Genomic DNA, 16,827 nt, shown 5'->3' on the forward strand with positions numbered 1-16,827 from the left:
ATAAGAATCCAATGCGTAACACGTGTATGAGAGAACTAGTCATCTATGCCAGCTGAGATACAACCACGTGCGTGCTCATCTATGGAAATGACCATAATGGATAATGGTAAAATTTTCCATTTTCTTTACCATATTATAAAGAAAGATTTCAATAAATTGAGTAAAATAAATTATCACAATTGAACTTCCAATAAGTATAAAGTATTGAAAGTTTAGTAAATAAAATTATTTATGTTTTATATTTAATAATAAGGTAGTCTTTAGTTACTGTCATATAATAAAAGAAATCGAGATAGTAGAAATATAAATATATTTAGTTGAAGAGATAAAGAAAGATATATAAAAATAAATTTTTTTATGAGATTATTTTGAAGTGAATTTTATACTTTCAAAACATGAGGTATATATAGAACATGTTTTTAGAAATAATATTTATTATTTTTTATTCCCTAAAATATCATTGTAAAAACTTTCAATTTTAAAATTGTCCAACTAAAATATGTAAGGATAAAAATGATTATTATTATAGTTTCAAAATCTAACTCAATGGTCTATCCAGAACAAAGCCTGAGACATGAGTCGGGTTGATCTAGGTTAACTCAAGTCAGTGTAAGAATTAGAGTGGTTATTACTATAATTTTCAAACTCGATTTGAGAGTCAATCTGGAACAAAGCCTGAGTCACACGTGAGATTTATCATTGATCAACGTCAACATAAAAATAAAAATGATCATTATTATAATTTTAAAATTTAACTCGAAGGTTGATCTAAAGTAAAGTCTGAATCATATGTCAAGAGAATCAACATAAAATAAAAATTATTATTATTATAGTTTTAAAACTTAATTCGAGAATTAACTCAAGATAAAATTTGAAGTATAGATGGAGTGTTAATCCAAATTAATCAAGATTAATATAAAAATAAAAATAATAATAATAATAATAATTATTATTATTATTATTGTTGTTGTTGTTATTATTATTTTAAAAACTATCTAAGTAAAAATTAAAGTTGAAAATCAATATGCCATTGTAGCCTGTCTTGCAAATATGCTCCTGCTAACAACTTGAAACACATATCATTTATTGCTGGATCCAATCTAATAACCAGAATGAAAAAGAAGGTAAACTCAGCTACCTTCTTCAAGTCCCAGCTGCCGACCCATTCATCTTATCAATCCCCAAAATAAAATCAAGCATTGAATCCATGAAAAAAAGCATTACAAGTGCAATGTGTGGCCCCTACCAGGGGTGTAACTGCCACAAAAGGACGAGGGTAATCAGGATTAATACGAGTCAATTGATTAGATTTTTCATCGCTCCACTCGGCACTCACCTGATTATAAGTGGGGGGGTGTAAAAGGGGCCGGAAATCATTACGGGACAAGATTTTTTGTCCGTCGTTCTTTATGATAGGCGCTCAAAAGTAGGTGGGAATTGAATTGTACGGTTGCTAGCTGGTTGGTCGATGATTTTCATAGTTTGACACAGTCATAAAGCTTCATCCTTTACATTTCACTGCTTGAAACCTATGTATACCTCGTTATTTATCATTTAACAAGCAAGTCTGTAAAGAATAACAACAAGGACAAAGTCATAACTGAGTCAGCGCCCTCATCAAATCTAACTGTTAACTGTCTCTGCCCATATCATCCCTCCTCCCTTCTTAAATCTCTGAAGCTCACTGTTTTGTAACACTGACAGTGATACAGGGAGAGGTGCTTTTTGTTGTGAATAATGGACTCGTCGACGGCGTCAACGTCTGAAGAATCGGCGGGGAAGATAGTGGCTTCGAGATCATCAGCAATTCAATCAAGTCGAGTGTGTGGGTTATCGGTCTTCCGAATAAACAAAGAGGATTTACGGAGGAAACTATCGATACCTAAATATCTGCGTCACGCAATTCGAGACTCAATCAAGTCAAAGGATGTTAATGCCGCTGTTGACCGTTGTCGAGAAGGAAGTGGTGGTGGTCGTGAGGCGGAGCCGGACGGGCCTTTGGTGGTGTTTGTGAATTCCAGAAGTGGTGGTAGGCATGGGCCTGAACTTAAAGAGAGGCTTCAACAATTAATGGGAGAGGAGCAGGTTCTGCGTTGTCTTTTCTTTCTTTCTTTTTACCCGCTTCTTTTTCTCAGCGTGGCGTTTTCTGTGCTATTTTGTGTCGTTTTTTTTTGGTGGTTTGGATTTGTCGTTGAAAAGAAATTATTATTATTGCTATAATTTGTTTGTATTGAGGAGTGCAAAATTAGCTTAAGAATGGATAATTAAAAACTAAAAACTTCTAATTATAATTATAATAGGTTGTTTTGTGTGGGATTTTGTTTTTGTTTTAATAATTGTAGTTAGTTTTAGTTTTATTTCTGAAAGTTTTCTTGTTAATGGGGCAGTAAAAGATCAGCTTAAACATGGGTTTATGCCTAGCTGAATAGAAATTAAAGAAAGACTGTGGATAATCAATTATTAGCAGGTTGCTTTACTAGATTTTGTTAATATGGTCATAGAGAGTTGGCGTTTTGAATAAGAAATGATTTCTAATGCAGGTTTTTGACCTAAGCGATGTGAATCCCCGTGAATTTGTCGACTATGGTTTGGTTTGTTTAGAGAAGTTGGCTGACCTCGGTGATTATTGTGCCAAAGATACTCGTGACATGTTGAGAATTATGGTATGTTTTGTATGGTATTTTGAAATAAATGCACTTTTTCTTGATCGGTACATGAATGATCGTGTTGATGATGCCATTTCTTGTTTGTGTACGCTTTGAGAAATTTTTGGATGAGTGGACAGGTTGCGGGAGGTGATGGTACGGTTGGTTGGGTGTTAGGAAGTCTCACAGAGCTTCATACACAGGATAGGAAGCCAGTTCCTCCAGTAGCGGTCATTCCTCTTGGTACTGGAAATGACCTGTCAAGGAGTTTTGGTTGGGTAAGGTTTTCTTTTACAGTTTGCTCACTTTAATCTTTCATTATTAAGCCGTGGTCTTGAATGATTTTTTTTCAGGGTGGTTCGTTTCCTTTTGCCTGGAAATCAGCTGTCAAAAAATCTCTTCTCAAGGCCATTACAGGTCCAGTGTGCCATTTAGATAGGTAAGCATTCTCTTATGATGCAAGCTGCTCCTATGTTATCACGATAAAATGTATTTCCTTTGTTATTCTTTTCATATTGTCTGGAAGTTGAAAATTTCTTGACAGCTGGCAATATTTATAGCTGCCTGAAGCCTTGTTCATCTTTAAAAGAAACCCTTATTCTTGTGGATTTCATAACAAAGTGACAATTGTGGTCATTTTTAGTGAGTATATATCTCCTCGCGCATTAATCTTGCAGTTGATGTTTTCCCCATGCCACTGCCTAGCACTTGGTTTTTGCAGATAGCTTTTATTTTATCTATGTAGACATTGTATCTTGGCTCTTTTTTTTCTGGTTTTCTGTTTCTGCCATGCCTTTGTGCCCTTGAGGATTCCTCTTGTGCACTTCTTTGCAACTTGCATCATCTTCTGCTCATAAATCTTGTACTTCTGAAAGAATTCTTGTTTGGTTATAGGTGTGGTTTGATTATGGCTTTTCCACATAACAAGGACTTATGTTAAACATTACCTTTTTGATGATGCAGTTGGCATCTTCTAGTGTCAATGCCGAGTGGAAAAGTGTTGGATCCACCCCATTCCCTGAAACCTACAGAGGAGTGTTCTCTTGATCAGGTACTGGACCCTGCTGCTTTAAATTACACTGTTCTAGTCATTTGGCTGCTAAAGTGTGCTATTTTTTAAAGTGCAAATTAGGACAAAGTCCATATTCAATAACTTTTTTTTCTTGGGGTGCTTATTATTATTATTTCCTGGGGGAAGGGGTGGATTCTTGATGGATTAATTTTCCCTTTTTATGCATTGCAAGCTATTTGGATTGCCTGCAATTAGTCTTAATTCGTGGTTGCCATGATCTGCTTCATGCTCCCTGTGCATTTCATGACACTGTCAGTTTTATGATAGTTATTTCTCAAAGACTAGGATGACCCTTGGGTGAGTTAGCTTACCCTGCAGACCCATGCTAGCTAACTGTATAGAGGGAAGGATTTATAATCACAAGCCTAATCACCTTCCATGCAACGTGAGGAACATGAACATTGATATTTGAGTTTCTGAATGCACATGACTATTGGAAAGAATGAAATTTTATATTTGGCAGTTCCTTTTGTTTTTACGTTTCAAAAGCGCTTTTGAAAAAATTTAAAATTTTTTATTTTTTATTTTGCTTTAAATTAATATTTTTTTAGTATTTTTAGATTATTTTGATGTGCTGATATAAAAAATAATTTTTTTTAAAAAAAAATATTATTTTGATACATTTTTTAGTGAAAAATACTTTGAAAAGCAACTGCAACCACACTTCCATGTGAATGGAAATAACTTTTAAGTGTTGGCTTCAACCTATATGTAACATAGATGATTTAGAGCCTTTCTTTTGTCTGAATGAATCGTACTGTCATCATGTGCTGCTTCATCTACGGCCATAATGTTTTCTTGTCAAGATACTTCTAGAATTTCTGTTCTGTCTCATCTGTAAATGAATACACTGATCCCTCCCCCACTCCCACCCACACGCATACAGAGATGAAGGGGCAGGGATCCATGGATGTAAAAAACTAAATACATGTTGTGGGGGAGGGGGGGTGGATTTACCAATATGTTGATTTATAGATCTCATTTCATTGTAAATTGAAAGTCAGTTACTTTGATAGTTTAATCCTGTTATGTTTATTTGCTGATATATTGGTACAAATCTGGTAGCTGAATGGTTGTAATTTTCTTTCGAGTGCAGGGTTTAACAATTGAGGGGGAGTTGCCTGAGAAAGTGAACTGCTACGAGGGAGTGTTTTATAATTACTTCAGCATAGGTATGTCAATATGTTCTAGAATGGCCGTTAAAGTTGTGCGCATATGGTCTTAACTTGGTTTTAGAGATTTATAATGTTTGTTTGAGTTCAACTTTTTGTCTTGACGAGTGTGTCAACTGATGAACTTAAACAAGAATGTTTCATTCCAAAGAATCTGTTACTTTGTTTCATTGTGCTCACTTGTCCATAATGATTCCAAGTATTTTCTGTGTAAGAATTGAACTACTTGAATGTTGAAAATTGTCTTTTTTGACTGAGAAATGTTTTTTTTTTTCTTTGTTTGTTTTCTTTTCTTTTTTATTTTTTTAATACATCAAATGGGGTGTTTTCTCATTCCATTGGTTCTTCTGTATTGATTCTTTCATTTGCTTCCTTTTTGTGTCCATTGGTTCTTCAACATGTATCTCATTGGTTTGTACTTCATAATTGTTTGTTCACTAGACAGAAGGCTTAACACAATGATTAACTTCCCATCTGAACTAGGCGGTGCATGTTGAACTCAATTTCACTAATTAACTCAGACAAACTCAATTTCACTAATTAACTCAGACAAGAATCCTATGGCATTTAAGAAAGAAAGACGTAAAACTTCATTTGCAAAGACTTGCTTAATGACATTAAAAATTTTGTTCCAAATGACAACCTTGCAGGTTTTAGCTTGTGATGAATATTTGTATCCTGTTTTACTCCTTAGGTTGCTTCTAAGTTTATTGTTTGTTTGCACAGGAATGGATGCTCGGGTTGCCTATGGCTTCCATCACCTACGCAATGAAAAACCTAACCTAGCACAAGGTCCTCTTTCAAACAAGGTTTGACCTAATCTTCATATTTCTTTATATATGAATTTGTATATGTTAATTTCCTTGGAAATACACCATAAACTGGACTCTTAGTAGGATTGATGCGAGCTTAGTTCTTAACAAGGGGCATAATAGAAAAGCTGAAAAAATAATGAATAGAATTCTTTGATTGTACTTGTATTTTGGGACAAACCAAATTGGAAACCTTGACAATATGTGGTTAGAGGGAGTATTAAATTAGGATGAAGGTGGGAAAAGCGATATATCATTTTTGTATGTTGCTAAAGCTCTGTTCTCAACACATTGTACCATACTGTAAAATTGCTGGTACAAAACTGTTATTTTTAAATTGCAAAAGATTGAAAAACTTGAGAAGAAAATAAATATCGAGGTCAAATAACATCTATCTAAATCTATTTATTTATTCTGAACACTTCTAATTTACTTGAATTTTGGCTCTGTGAATTTGATAATTTGCAATAGAGACAGATGTGTGAAACTTTTAAGAAATAAAGATTCAGCAGCAGCATAAAGGTTGTATGTTTCTTTCTTTTGTTCAAATTTCACAGAAGCTGTAGAAAGGTCATCTAGTTTTGTTGTTTATTTAGCTGTTCATGTTGTTATCTTTATTTTGCATGATCTGTTATTTGTAGCGCAAAAACTCTCACAAGTTGATGGTGGAGAATGAAGAAAGACCTCTAGGATAGTACTTGGTTGCTTAGTTTATATGATTATTCAAGGTTTAGTAGTTTTTAGGAGCTTTGTTGTTTCTTATTTGGTGGCTAAAGTAGCGCTAATTAGGAGTTAGAAGTTGAAGCACTACACCAATCAATATAGCTGAGCCAGAAAGGGCGCATACCTTTTCCCATTATTTCCATTGTGATTAGTGAAACAGATGTTTTTTCAACATTTCGATGAGCACAATTTTACCTGGCATCTTGTTTTCTTGAACTGTTAAATCATAGTCAAGGATTCAATTGTTTTTGGTAACATCGATACCATACTGTGTTTGATCTGTTGCTGCAGTTGATCTACTCTGGATACTCTTGCACTCAGGGTTGGTTTGTCACACCTTGCACAAGTGATCCAAGTTTGAGGTTAGATATATGTGAACTAAAATTGGTTTTATACCATTTGATTTGATCTGTTGTTTGTCTTTGCTGCTCTAATACTCAGTGACTAGGATAATTTTTGGATCCATTGCTTATTGTAGTGTAGAAGTTTTTGGCTTGCAAGCTCATAGGTGCAAGTTTGAGTCTTGAGAGAACTTCATGAAACAATGCTAAAGGGTGGGATTGTCCCAGAATCCCACTTGGATGGGACTACAACTGGGCAATGACCTTTTAACTGGCATTATGATTCCATTTGTTGTGGTGATGGATTTTTTTTTTTTTGTTTCTTTAAATTATTTATTTTGTTTGCTAGCTTAAGGGTATTCCCAATTACCTTTTTCTTCACTAGAAAATGTTCTTTTGCAACATTTAGCCACTGTTTCTAAGTCTCGTACGATCCGAACCTTATCAGTAATTTTCCTTTTATTGTTAAATTTGTACATTTGTTATTTGCAACCACTTGTAGTCACCTCGCTGCAGTTTCCTTGGAAATTTGTGTCAACAAGTTTTTTTAATCGTAGTTGCTGAAACGGCTTTTGTTTGGATATTTGAAACCGTTTCTTCTTATGATTGTTTTATCAAATATTTTCAACTTTATCTAATTTTGTTTTCTTTATTATTTTTTCATTTTTTCTGGAATTTTCTTTTTGCACTGTTACTGTTTCACTACAGTATTCCATGACAATATTTTGCCTTGATTTGTATACTGGTATGAAATTTATTGGCTGTAGGGGACTCAAGAATATCCTCAGGATGCATGTTAAGAAAGTTAATTGCACAGAATGGGAGCAGATACCTGTTCCTAAAAGGTAGTGGGATTGATGTGATTTCTGTTGAGATACTTTAATGATTTAAGTAATGAGACGCATATGAGCACTACCTCTTCTGTGTTAGCCACCCATAACTGTCTATTTAATTTCATAAACCCGTGAAAGTGTTTTATCTGACCCAAATATTTCTTTTGTTTCTATTGCTAGAGATATTCAAACATGTAGCACTGTTTTTTTTAATCCTTTCGTGTTGCTATTTTTTTCATAATTAATTTATACTTGTGCGTTCTTTCTTCTAGTGTAAGAGCGATTGTTGCTTTAAATCTTCACAACTATGGGAGTGGAAGAAATCCATGGGGTAGTCCTAAACGTCAGTATTTGGAAAAGGTATCACACATCTGTCCTCCGAGTCTATTTTTCACACCAGTCAATTTTGCTCTGTTGGGTATCTATCTCCATGTGATGGCTGTGATCTATGGCTTAGGTTGCGTTTGGTACAAGGTTAGAAAATGGTGATAATAATTACAAGAGTAATTTTTACATGAGTAATTCTTAAGGCTGCGGATGTGGGTGTAAAAGTGGGTTATTAACATCGTTTGGTGAGTGGTTAGAAAAAGTAATGTGTTAATGGAGCTAGTTAGAATTAAATATTAAAGAAAGCATTTTAGAAGATTCCACTAACGAGGGGTGAGTAAAAGAGGAAAAATAGGTTTCAAGTTTGAGGAAGAGAAAAAAAAAAGGAGAGAAGTTTTTCCTTAATAATTCCCCCTAATTTGCACCATGTGAGAAGTAATATATAACCCCTTAATAATTCCTCCTCTCTAGTTGTTTACAACAAAGAACTATAATCATACAACCCTTGTAATATTTAAACCCCATCACTCCAAACCAAACATAACCTTCAGGTAAATTGAAACTTATTCTCATGCTTGGTTAAATTATGCTTGCTTACTTTTCTGATTCCTGAGAATGATTTATCATTTATATAAATTTCATTGTTTCTTTTTCAGAAAGGTTTTGTTGAGGCCCATGTTGATGATGGTCTCCTAGAGATTTTTGGCTTAAAGCACGGATGGCATGCGTCATTCGTCATGGTTGAACTCATCTCCGCCAAGCACATAGCCCAGGTACTGCAGTCTTTCTGAAACTTTAAAATTGTAAGTTTGTCATGGTAATCCCTTGCATATCAGAGAACTACTCAAATCTTTTTTGGGACATAAGGGGGATAACATTATGTTGCTTTGGAGCTTCATAGTATATGATCCTTGGATCTTTCTTTTGCGTATTTGATCTGGCAGTTGGATCTTATCAAAGAAATTAGTACATCATCATAAACTCTTAAGAAATTGTGTTGCAGTCATCTGAGAGATTGAATATAAAATATTGTTGAGCAAGAATCTATATATTTTGAAATTTTCATTTCGTGTTTTGGCATGCATGTGTATGTGTGTGCACATGAATTTTGGGCATTACTTTTGTATGAAGTGTAATGTTATACAATATTTTGGTTTAACATTTTGATGGATGGAATTTATAATTTGTTTAAAGATTTATCAAGTATAATTCAATGTTAGAAGCAGGCTTATCCAATTCTAAACATTCATTTCTTAATCCTAGTTCACTGTTGATAATTACGTATATTGAAGTTCTTAAATGCTGAATGAATGGAAAGAGGACCTAGGCTGGCATTGTGTTGCTTTTGACGGTTGAACCCCATTCTCTTTAAGTAATGCTTTCTTGTTCACAAGTTTTATTGGTATCTTTCAGGCTACAGCAATACGATTGGAAGTAAGGAGTGGAGAATGGAAAGATACATATATGCAGATGGATGGCGAACCTTGGAAGCAGCCCATGAGCAAGGAATACTCAACATTTGTGGAAATTAAGAGGGTGCCTTTTCAATCTCTCATGGTTAATGGACAATGAGAATAGGCGTATTGGGTTGCGTTGGTTTAGGTTTGTATCCTTGAAGGAGGTGGCGTTTCCTCAGGGTTGAAATCACTGGCAAACGTGGAGTAATTTTGTACTTTTATTTATGGATAACAGTGCTAGTACAATTGCTGTAAATTTGCATGCCATTGTAAGACCTGACATCTAAATCATCAAGTTGCTCAGCAACTCAGTCAAATTCCACTTGAAATTATTTACTTCCATCTAACATGCTTGTGATAGGGCGATAGCTTGATGTGCAGGACAATGTCGTGTTTGTACCTCCAAAGGTAGAGCCCCGGATAGGATTCCATCTAGATATAGAAAAGTTGATGATTATTGAACCACCACTACACTAAACAAAAAAGGTATAACCTGTCTCTGATAAGTTATGCACAGCGACAGAAAATGCACCTTCAGAGGACAATTCTACAGGCTTAGCCTTAAATTTTCTAGGAAGGATATTCAGCGCATCTACCAGGAGAGCTCTCCTACGTCGAAGCGCCCAAATCCAATTTCAAAATTCTGCCATTAAACAGGTAACTAAAGTTGCATTTTATGAATTCTCTGTCTGCAAGGAGCTTGGACATCCACAACTCTTTCTACAAACTAGGATGACAAAGAAAGCATACCATTTGTCTATTACTCCTATGTTGTTGATTGTAAAATCACAATCCTTAACCACCAAAATGACAATCAACTTATGATCACTGAAGATTGAAGTCTAGCATTTGAATTGCTTTGGTTTAAGTATATATAAATGATCATAATCTCGTGTTATTTATAGAATATTTATAAGTATGGTAGCAATTACTTTTTAAAGTATATTTTATTTAAAAATATATTAAAATAATATTTTTATTTTTATAAAATTATTTTTGACATTAGCTCGTTAAAAAATTCAAAATATAAAAAAAAATTCATTTAAAAAATTCATTTTTTTTAGAAATTTTGTTTGAACTGTAATTTTAAATGACCTCTTATGGTTTGTATTCGAGATGTGTGTGTGTGTATATTATTATTTTGTTTTAAAAAAAAGAGTAATGCTGTATTTAAATCATGGTTTGTATTTCAAATAGAAAAAAAAAAAAATCCTAGTCATGAAGTAGCTGTGAATTACTCAATGCCCTGATTGCCATAAACATAATATATATACCACAAGGACATCATATGCGAACTTTCAATCTGCATTGGTTAATGGATGGTGGCTCACCATTATTCACGTACAGCTGGTTATTGTGAGCTACATTGTGTTGGTATTTGTACCACTGTTCACTGAGGTAGGATTCCCGCGGTTTTGATCCCCAACAACAACTTCGGCTCCTTCATCGGAAGTCATTTCGTGCACATAGGCAGTATCAGGTAAAGCTCAGTTTCTTTCCGGAGTGTTAGGGGCAACAGTACCTGCATTGGAGGCAATAAAATTTGTACCACTATTCCCCGAGATAAGATTGTTATGGTTTTGATTTTCTCCAACATCTTCGGCTCCTTCATTGGAAGTCATTTCATGCACGTTGCCAGTCTCAGGCGAGGCTCCAATACTTTCAGGACCTGTGACAGGGTGAACTCTAGATTCAGTTCGCCTAAGATGATGGATGGAGGGATCTTTCTGGTCAAAACGCTTTGCTACCTCAAGAATTCTCAGCCACACGGATTGTTCTTCATGCATTGTGTTTGAAGCTGGATAATTTGAGCAAAGGAACTTGATGATATATATCAGGAGCGAAGATACGGAAGCAACTCCAGAGATAAGGAAGAGGCCCGCGAAGCTAGACAACCTTAGACCACCTGAAGAGGTTTCAGCTTCTTGATCTTCACAGGTGATTTCCCTACCAAAGCTTTTCCTCTTAATTGCTTCCATTTTATCATGATCTTCAGTGACATTCAAGATTGCTCTTGAGATATGAGAGACTAGTGGGGAGTCAAGTGGGAAGGCCTATAATTAAGAAAAGAAGAAGAAGAAGATCGAGCTGATTAGAAAGTTTACTCACTGCAATAATTAAAAAAAGAAGAAGAAGAAGATCGAGCTGATTAGAAAGTTTACTCACTGCATAAGTTCTGTAATAGTTATATACATGCTTAAAAATGGCTAATCACTTTTGCCTTAATTATAAGTAGCCTGATAATCATGGAGTTCTACTTAAAACCTAACAACTTCAGAAAGAGAGAGAGAGAATTACTCACAAAGCCAAATCCATCAGTTTGATAGGTTGGTCCTACCATTTGAAATTTAGAGCAGCGGTACTTGTCAAGGAAGCGTCTAACGTAGGGAATTTCATCAAAGATAGCAGCCACACCACCATTATGGGATCCTCTAGACAACGCATCGTGATACTCCTCTGGAGTGCTATATTCCCTCAACATCGTGTCATTGAAATGTAATTCTTTCTTGAGGAAATCTTTCACAAAAGAATCTTTCTGGTGTCCGACAAAGTAATTATTCCTCTTGATCTCTTTGACATCAACAAATGCGGGATGCATCCGCTGTACTGTTAGCATTGAGGCTAAGCTAGCAGTGTAACTCTGAGATATAATAAGTACCACAAATATCCATATGATCAAGACAAATCTTGTCAGGTTGTTCTCTGGCCTCTCCCCTATTACGGGAAAAAAAAAATGATTCATGCTCATACATCAGAATTTCATTTTAGTTGCGCTTGTAATCAATTATGAAAAGAAAGTAAAGAACACAAAAACACGAAAGTTAGAGAAGTTAATTACTATGTGCAAAGACCAGTGTTGAGAAGGAGAACCAGATAACTGTGCCCAGTTGTTGCTCTGGTGTTCCCCTAAACTCTGTGTTTATACGGTGTTCGAGCACCCATACCACTAAACCTGTGACAAAGAAGGCTAGTCCAGTTACAAACCAAAGTTTCGGGCTTAGTGGCTTCAAGAAAATCCACATGTTATCCCTCTCATCGCGTTTCATCAAAACCACCATTGTTATGCCTGATTCCGAGTACGGCAAGGTGAAATCTACATATGATGAGCGATAAGCCACTATCGTTGTATCTCCAACCACTGCATCAAATTTCTGAAAGACAAACGAGACAAGGTCACTCTTTTTATGAACTTTTAAGCTTTTTACTGCAGCAAATTAGAATAGAAAAATGGATTTTAATTAGCATAACAAGGACCTGAAGTTTGATTTGCTGAAGAAGATCATCGTAAGTCCCGGCACTCTTCCTACTACTTTTGTTCATAAAGGGTATGAATTCATACGGAAGGGGAAATGGTAATGTATCAAGCACTGCTAGGAAAACCTCTGCAGAGAAGCCTGAAACAATAGGCTCATTGCTCTGCTGATGCCATTTGACTTCTATAAATTCGCTAAAACCGCTTCTCACTGGAACCCCAATCCTCAATTTCTTCGGCTGTTGTATTGTGCCTCCTGGCCAAATTGGTTGCTTCAGTTTGGTTTTGGAATTTGAGTGTGATATTTTACCACTGCTATCCAAGCTCTGAGAAAGTCCTTTTTGTGTCCAATATCCAATAACCCTCTCTGATCTTCCTACCACATTGAATATTTCAAAGGCGAAAGGTGCCATCTCACCCTTGACCAACTGGAACTTTCCACTCAAGCCATCAAATGTAGTGTTTAATATGGACTTCAGGAGTCTTGGCCCCATTTCTGAGATTCCCAAAGCCGCAAGATCAACTGGCCTGTTGCTTGCGCTTTGTTTAAAGAACCTAGAACGCACAATGCCAGCCTTCTCCACTGCCATTGCTATCGCCCAAACTGTATCATATGCCCATAAACCAAAGAGGTTTTCAGAGTTGAAATTCTTTTTCCATCTTGATTTGAAACCTTCAAGTTCTATTGATTTTGGTACATATGGCTTTACACCTAATACACCTTCCATAGAATCCATTACTTTCGCGTCCACAGGATCTAATAAGGTGGACAATCCTGTTGTCACGAGCCATGCAGACCCTTCACTCATCATTCCTGCGCTTTCGGCGAGTAAGAATAGTCTGGATCCCATGGAGGCCGTCATGTGCACCAGAAACACGCTTTCCTGCATTTTCTTTATTTTGTGGAGCTCGCTCATGATTTCAGTGTCATCGAAAGACGATGGAATGCAACTTTCATAGGGAACTCGAGTACCAATCTCGTGGAAGGCCTTTAGCAAATATGGAACCAAAGCAATGCCATATTCTGTGCCTTCATAGATTAGAACAATTTCCCTCCAACCATAAGTTTCGACAATGCTGGCAATGACTTTCACTTGAGAGGAATCACTTTGAGCTGTCCGGATAAAGTAATTGCTTTGAACTGGAGTGAGAGCAGGACTAGTAGCTGAAAAAGAGAGAATTGGCACTTGTGTCTTGGCTCCAAGCTCTATCACAAACTTGGCTTCTGATGATCTTTGAGGCCCTATGATTGCTTCAACTTCTTCATTTTTCATTAAATCCAGTGCTGCATTTTGTAAATTCAGTTTTTTAATTAAAATACGCTATATTTTAAATTGCAAAAATGAACTTTATTTCTAACGATAGCATGGCATGATATTAAGTGGGGGCATGATTCGACAAAACATTTGTCAATTTTATTTTTATTTTTATTTTTTTAAAAAGAGTTATGGCAATTTTACTGTGAATGATACTGTGGATACAAACTAATTTAATTGTGGATATTAATAGTGATAACACTGTTTTTACCATTATTCTATCTGAAGTTAGGTTGTGCTGGAAGGCCTACTGTGGTTTTTTAGTTCCACCATGGCTATTCTGACTTTTCTGTCTGACACCCAATTTCTCCATGACGATTATTAGTAACATAAAATAAAATAATGAGAAATTTTGGCTAAGATGAACATTTTAAATGCACTTCTAGTTTATTCTATGTTTTGAAAATGATAAAGCTGATTTAAAGGATGCATAAAAGTATGTGTATTTGATGATATTGATTTTAAAAAGTTCACAGGATATCTAATCAGGATATCTAATGATTTTTATTGAGAATTAATTTCATAACAATCAATGTTACAAAAAATATACTGAATTATCCATTTCAGAAACGAATTACATTATTCTTGCTAAAAAGAATAAATAATCATTAAAGATTAAAAAGTTTTTATATGAATTTAGTGTAATATAAAACAAATTTTAAATTGTATTGTGACATTTAAAGCACAATTCATTTTAATGAGCATAATATTATTTATTTTTATCAAATTACATTAAAGTTAAATAATAATATATTCAAGGTGATATAAAAATGAAGTTTGTAGTTATTAAAAATATCCATATATTAATATATCAAAAATGATAATCATATTTTTTTCAAAAAAAAAGTTTAAGTTGTATAAAAAAAATAAGCGAGCTTGGCAGCCCGACCTAATTAAAAAGGTGTTTGGAACTGTTGAAAAGCATTTCTGAAAAAATTTAAATTTATTTTTTAAATTAATATATGTTTTATGTTTTTAAATTATCTTGATGTGTTGATTTAAAAAAAAATTAAAAAAATTAAAAAATATTATTAATATACTTTTCTAGATAAAAAAATATTTTAAAAAACAAACATAACTATACTTCTAAACACAAACTAAAACTTATAAGCTGAGACATTAAAAAAAAACTTAACAAATAGTGCATGAAAGGGAGATTTATTAGGGTCTCACACCACCACCACGCATTCAAATTAAAACTAAAAGAGACATGGGGTGTCATATTCCTCTCATTTAAATATAAAAGAGCAGCAATGGGTTGTGTAGGAGAAAAAGAGGAGCACACCAGGAGAAAAACCAAAACGAGACAGCTTGAGCAGCCTGTCTTCAATCTCATATTTGAAGCTCATTCACCATTTTATCGAGCTAAAATCAGGTTCTAGAAATAGAGCTCTTCATTCTATACGGTTGAAATGGAAATTAAAGTGTCTAAATTAGTCGTCTTGTCATAAAAAAAAAAAAAAAACTGTTAGTTTTGTAAGGATTTTTCTCAATTTTTTATTTCTAATCTTGTTGTTGTATTTCATTTTGTTCTGAAAAACAATGAATACTTCTTAATTTTATTATATACTGATAGTGAAAGTTTGGAGAAGTAAATTCCAAGATTTTTTTAATATAAAGAAATTAAAGTAAAAAAAAAATTATGTTAATTTATGTAATTGATTGTTTAATGTTGTTGGTCTATTTTAATTACAAAATGAGAGAAAAGAAGTAGGATTTGTGGACGGTGAATTAATTTGATATATTGGTGAATTTAATTTCTCAACAAACTCATTGTAGGTAATGAATTTAGTTAATTTTGTATTACTACTCACTTTCAGATAAAATAAAATACTTGAATGCCAAACTATCTCAAAACCTTCACAAAACATGAAAACAGAACAAATTTTTAAAATAAAAATAACTATCAAATAAAATGTAGAATCACACACGAAAAAAAAAATCCCATAAACTAGACATAAAACCCTATTCGCTATGGCAATAAAAAAACAATTAAAAATGAAAAAAGAATTAATTCCAGGTTTTTTATATAAATTCATTTGCAATTTCAATCACATCATCAAATATATATTAATTATGAGATTATTGAAAATATATAAATAACAACAAAAAGGAAAAAAAAAATGTCTTTGAAAAATACCATCAATTCTAGTGCTTAATTTAAGCACAAGATCTGGTATAAAAACACCATGAGAGAGAGAGTATAAAATCAAGAGAGCTTCTCAATACTTGCTGTTATGATCTTTACATATACAGTGCGTTTTAGGGAGAACACAAAACAAAAGTGGCCAGTGGCCACTTCTCTCTTTGTCGTGTGATCATGTGTTCGATTTCGTGTGTGAATATTCAAGGAAGTGGTACCTGCAGATGCTGCTGTCACGACATCCCCTTTGGAATCCCTGGTGACGAGAGAGATTCTAGTTCGAAAATCAGCATTCTTAGCATAAAAATCAGTTTCTGCAGCAGATATGCAGCTCTCTGCCGTTTTTCCGACTGCTGAGTTCATATCAAGAACCACTCCTACTCGTATGATCACCTTCCCCATTGCCACCTGCTCACTCCACAGAATAGCCATGAGAAAGCAAAGAAAACAGAAGAAGCCTTTCTGCTTTGCCATTCTCATGAAGCAATGGTTGATGGCAGCTCTGCTTATCCTTAATATTTGTGGAGCCATTAGCAAATTTTAGCTAGCTCATATTTGGACGTACTTGTCACGACCATGTTGTGTAATTGTCAAAATTAAATGTTGCTAACGTGAGAAGTGACTCCTTATTTTTTTTAATTAAAAATATAGTAAAACAGCATTTTTAGCTTCTTTAATATCTAATATCAGCACATTAAATATAAAAAATATTAATTTAAAAATCACTTTAAAA

General features: G+C 34.3%; 2 protein-coding genes across 3 annotated transcripts; one reads left to right on the forward strand and one right to left on the reverse strand.

The window, feature by feature from the left end:
* The first annotated feature begins 1,352 nt into the window (after nucleotides 1-1,352).
* Nucleotides 1,353-9,729, forward strand: LOC105116848 (diacylglycerol kinase 7-like). Its single transcript, XM_011014344.1, has 12 exons — nucleotides 1,353-2,085; nucleotides 2,541-2,663; nucleotides 2,786-2,923; nucleotides 2,999-3,084; nucleotides 3,609-3,696; nucleotides 4,814-4,889; nucleotides 5,616-5,698; nucleotides 6,716-6,786; nucleotides 7,533-7,610; nucleotides 7,871-7,958; nucleotides 8,582-8,698; nucleotides 9,339-9,729. The coding sequence occupies exons 1-12, from the start codon at nucleotides 1,738-1,740 to the stop codon at nucleotides 9,495-9,497; spliced, it is 1,455 nt and encodes a 484-aa protein (XP_011012646.1). The 5' UTR covers nucleotides 1,353-1,737; the 3' UTR covers nucleotides 9,498-9,729.
* Nucleotides 9,730-10,549: 820 nt separating this feature from the next.
* LOC105116849 (glutamate receptor 2.8-like) lies at nucleotides 10,550-16,617 on the reverse strand. 2 transcript variants are annotated; one of them, XM_011014346.1, is made up of 5 exons: nucleotides 16,313-16,617; nucleotides 12,645-13,920; nucleotides 12,222-12,538; nucleotides 11,685-12,097; nucleotides 10,550-11,436 (listed from the first exon to the last, which is right to left on the reverse strand). In XM_011014346.1, the coding sequence occupies exons 1-5, from the start codon at nucleotides 16,572-16,574 to the stop codon at nucleotides 10,870-10,872; spliced, it is 2,835 nt and encodes a 944-aa protein (XP_011012648.1). In that variant the 5' UTR covers nucleotides 16,575-16,617; the 3' UTR covers nucleotides 10,550-10,869. The 2 variants fall into 2 exon arrangements, with proteins under 2 accessions (XP_011012648.1, XP_011012647.1); XM_011014345.1 differs by having other exon boundaries at nucleotides 12,222-12,534; nucleotides 12,638-13,920.
* Nucleotides 16,618-16,827: the final 210 nt, after the last annotated feature.

This window comes from Populus euphratica, unplaced genomic scaffold (assembly GCF_000495115.2).
Source record: "Populus euphratica unplaced genomic scaffold, PopEup_1.0 scaffold1073.1, whole genome shotgun sequence".
NCBI lineage: Eukaryota > Viridiplantae > Streptophyta > Magnoliopsida > Malpighiales > Salicaceae > Populus > Populus euphratica.